Source organism: Myotis davidii, unplaced genomic scaffold, assembly GCF_000327345.1.
Source record: "Myotis davidii unplaced genomic scaffold, ASM32734v1 scaffold826, whole genome shotgun sequence".
In the NCBI taxonomy this organism is placed as follows: Eukaryota; Metazoa; Chordata; class Mammalia; order Chiroptera; family Vespertilionidae; genus Myotis; species Myotis davidii.
Window position 1 is genome coordinate 625,933 of NW_006297142.1, and position 2,647 is coordinate 628,579.

Consider the following 2,647-nt stretch of genomic DNA (forward strand, 5'->3'; position numbering starts at 1 on the left):
GGAGGGGGGGTCCCCAGGGGCCTGTAAGCGAGTTCCTAGGCAACTACCAACGGGCTGTTGAGGGCGCACTCCCCATGGCTACCACCAGGGGCAGCAGGGAGCATGGCCTGCCCGACGGTGGTGCAGTTACTCCGGGCGCCTCTGGGTGGCGCTGCAGGCTCAGCGTCCGCGCTGAGTAAGGACGCGCCGCCTGTTGTTCTTAAGTAGCACTGCCTTTTTATTTATTTATTTTTTAAGATTTTCTTTATTGATTTTTAGGGAGAGAGGACATCGATGTGATAGCGAAACATCAATGGGCTAGCCTCCTGCACACTCCTCTCCCGGGATCGAACCCACAACCCAGGCGTGTGCCCTGGCCGGCATCAAGCCGGCAACCTTCCGGTGCCCAGGGCGACGCCCCACCAACTGAGTCACGCCAGCCAGGCCCGGGTGTTAATCTCCCCCTGGTAACGGCATCAGCCACCGCAGGAAACGCACTGGCCCGTCCGCCCAGGCAGGGGGCAGGGGGAATGCCACCCGCGGGCACCCTTGGCCCCAGGAGCCAGCAGGGTTTCAGGGCTTCCCCGCAGGAAGGGGATCCTGGCGCAGGAAACGGCCTATGCGGGCCCTGAGTGTGCGCCTGGCCGAGAGGGAAGGAATTTGCCTTCAAGGCGGAATGCCTTTCAAGGCGTAAACAGGCTGGGAGATGACCGGGAAGTGTCCCAGTCAGAGTACGCGGTGGCCCCGCGGCGCTGAATCGCAGGCACAAAACTTGTAAACAAACTTCTCAGCTCAGTTGCTGGGCCCTCTGCCAAGAGCCTTGCACAACATCTTTTATCTTCCACCAGCCCAGGAAGTCATACTAGCCTCAGAGAGGTTGAATAACTTCCCCCAGGTCACACAGCCTTGAGTCCTGACTCCAGATCAGAGCGAACCCTGTGGGATGGACCAGGGTGGGGCTCAGTGACCCCAGGGAGGACCGAGCAGGGACTGAAGTATTGTGCCCCTTCTGCTTCCTGAGGGAGCCCAGTCCAGGGCGGTGGGGGCCCTCCAAAGTTGGGGGCAGGCCTGCAGCTGGTGGGGAGACTCCGGCCCTCACCCCAGAAAGGCCCTCCGATATTCTAGCTCAGCATTTTAATATTTTTAAAAAATGGCTGACATTCTTCAAATGGAGCCTTCAGCCCTAGCCAGCTTGGCTCCGTGGATAGAGCGTCGGCCTGCTGACAGGCGTCCCAGGTTGGATTCCGGTCAAGGGCACGTGCCCGGGTTGCGGTGGGCTCGATCCACAGTGGGGGGCATGCAGGAGGCAGCTGATCAATGACTCTGTCATTATTAATGTTTCTATCTCTCTCACTCTGAAATCAATAAAAATATATATAAAAAAATGAAAACACACAAAAGGAACCTTCACCTCAGCTTAGAGCGCCTGGTGGGGCCTGGGCTTGCAGGGGGGCAGGGGGCCAGCGGCCCCGCTCTCCCTCCCACCTCAGGAAGCTCCAAGGGGCAACTCTAAGCCCTCCACAGAGCTGTAGAACACCTCTGGCCCATGGCCAACCGCACCCATTTCTCAGATGAGGAAGCCTGAGGCTCAGTGAAGGGCAGTGGCTGCCTAAGGATATGGCAAGCGGGGTGAGCCCATACGCTGCTCTCGACTCCAGGGATGAAACGGCAGCGTCTCTGGGGCCCAGCCATCCCCGCAGCAGCTGCAGCGAAGCCCACAGTGCCAGATGGCCCGGGGCGAGCCGGCATCCCCTGTGTGGGGGCTGAGCACAGTCAGGCTGCACCCCCACCAGTGCGGTGACAGGTGTGGTACTGAGATGGGCAGCTGGCCCCCCGCACATGCTCTCTGAGGCCCCTCATCAGAGACTCCGGGAGGAGGCAGTGCTGGTCCAGGATGTACTGGCTTCCCCATCCTGCGTGGGGCCACCTGCACAGTGGCCCTCAGCCCTTGTCCGCTGGACCAGCCCCTGCCCCACTGTGCCCAGGAGTAAAGTGAGGGGAGCCCATGTGACCCCCCAAGGTTGCTGGTGAGTGGGTGAAGAACAGGAAGGAACCAGGCCCTAGGCCATGTAAGCCCCATGCAGAGGGAAGCTCCGAAAGCAACATCCCCCCATCCTCCCGCCCCCAACACCCCGATGGCCCTCAACGCTTCTTGGGGATCTTGGCAGAATCCAGCTCCAAAATTCATGCAAGTTCAATACTTTATTCCATCATAGATCTGGGTTTGTCTTTATATAAAAATAACAGTCTGCCTAAATTTTTGCTCCAGGAAAACGTGTCACGCTCACCGTGTGTCTTCATGCCCCATCCCCCTCGCCCCTGTCCTGTTGGGCCCAGAGCTGTAGCCTTAGGGTGGCAAGAGGGCGGAGGGGCAGATGGCAGGACCGGGAGGAGGCGGGTGGAGCCTGCCTGAGCTGGCTGTGGTGGAGCCCTGGATGCCACCTTCACTGCTGGAGGTAGGCTTTCAGCCAGATGTTGCCAGACTTCTTCAGGGACCTGGGAGGCAGGGGTGGGGTGGGTGTTGGGGACTCAACTGCAAGATACCAACCCCGCCCCCCAAGATGATGCGTATGCTCAGAGGTGTCCCCATCCCCCCGTACCCCTGGGGCAGGCCGCTGGGTGCCGGTGAAGTCGGGGACTGGGAAGTGAGGCCAGTTCTCAGGAACTG

General features: G+C 60.0%; 1 protein-coding gene across 1 annotated transcript in view; it reads right to left on the minus strand.

Annotated features, from left to right (window-relative positions):
* Window positions 1–2,162: 2,162 nt before the first annotated feature.
* FADS3 (fatty acid desaturase 3) overlaps window positions 2,163–2,647 on the minus strand; it is a 4,929-nt gene continuing 4,444 nt past the window's right edge. The window contains 1 exon segment of the mRNA XM_006779368.2: window positions 2,163–2,475. Within this exon segment, the coding sequence (XP_006779431.1) occupies window positions 2,424–2,475 (52 nt within the window). The 3' untranslated portion in view covers window positions 2,163–2,423.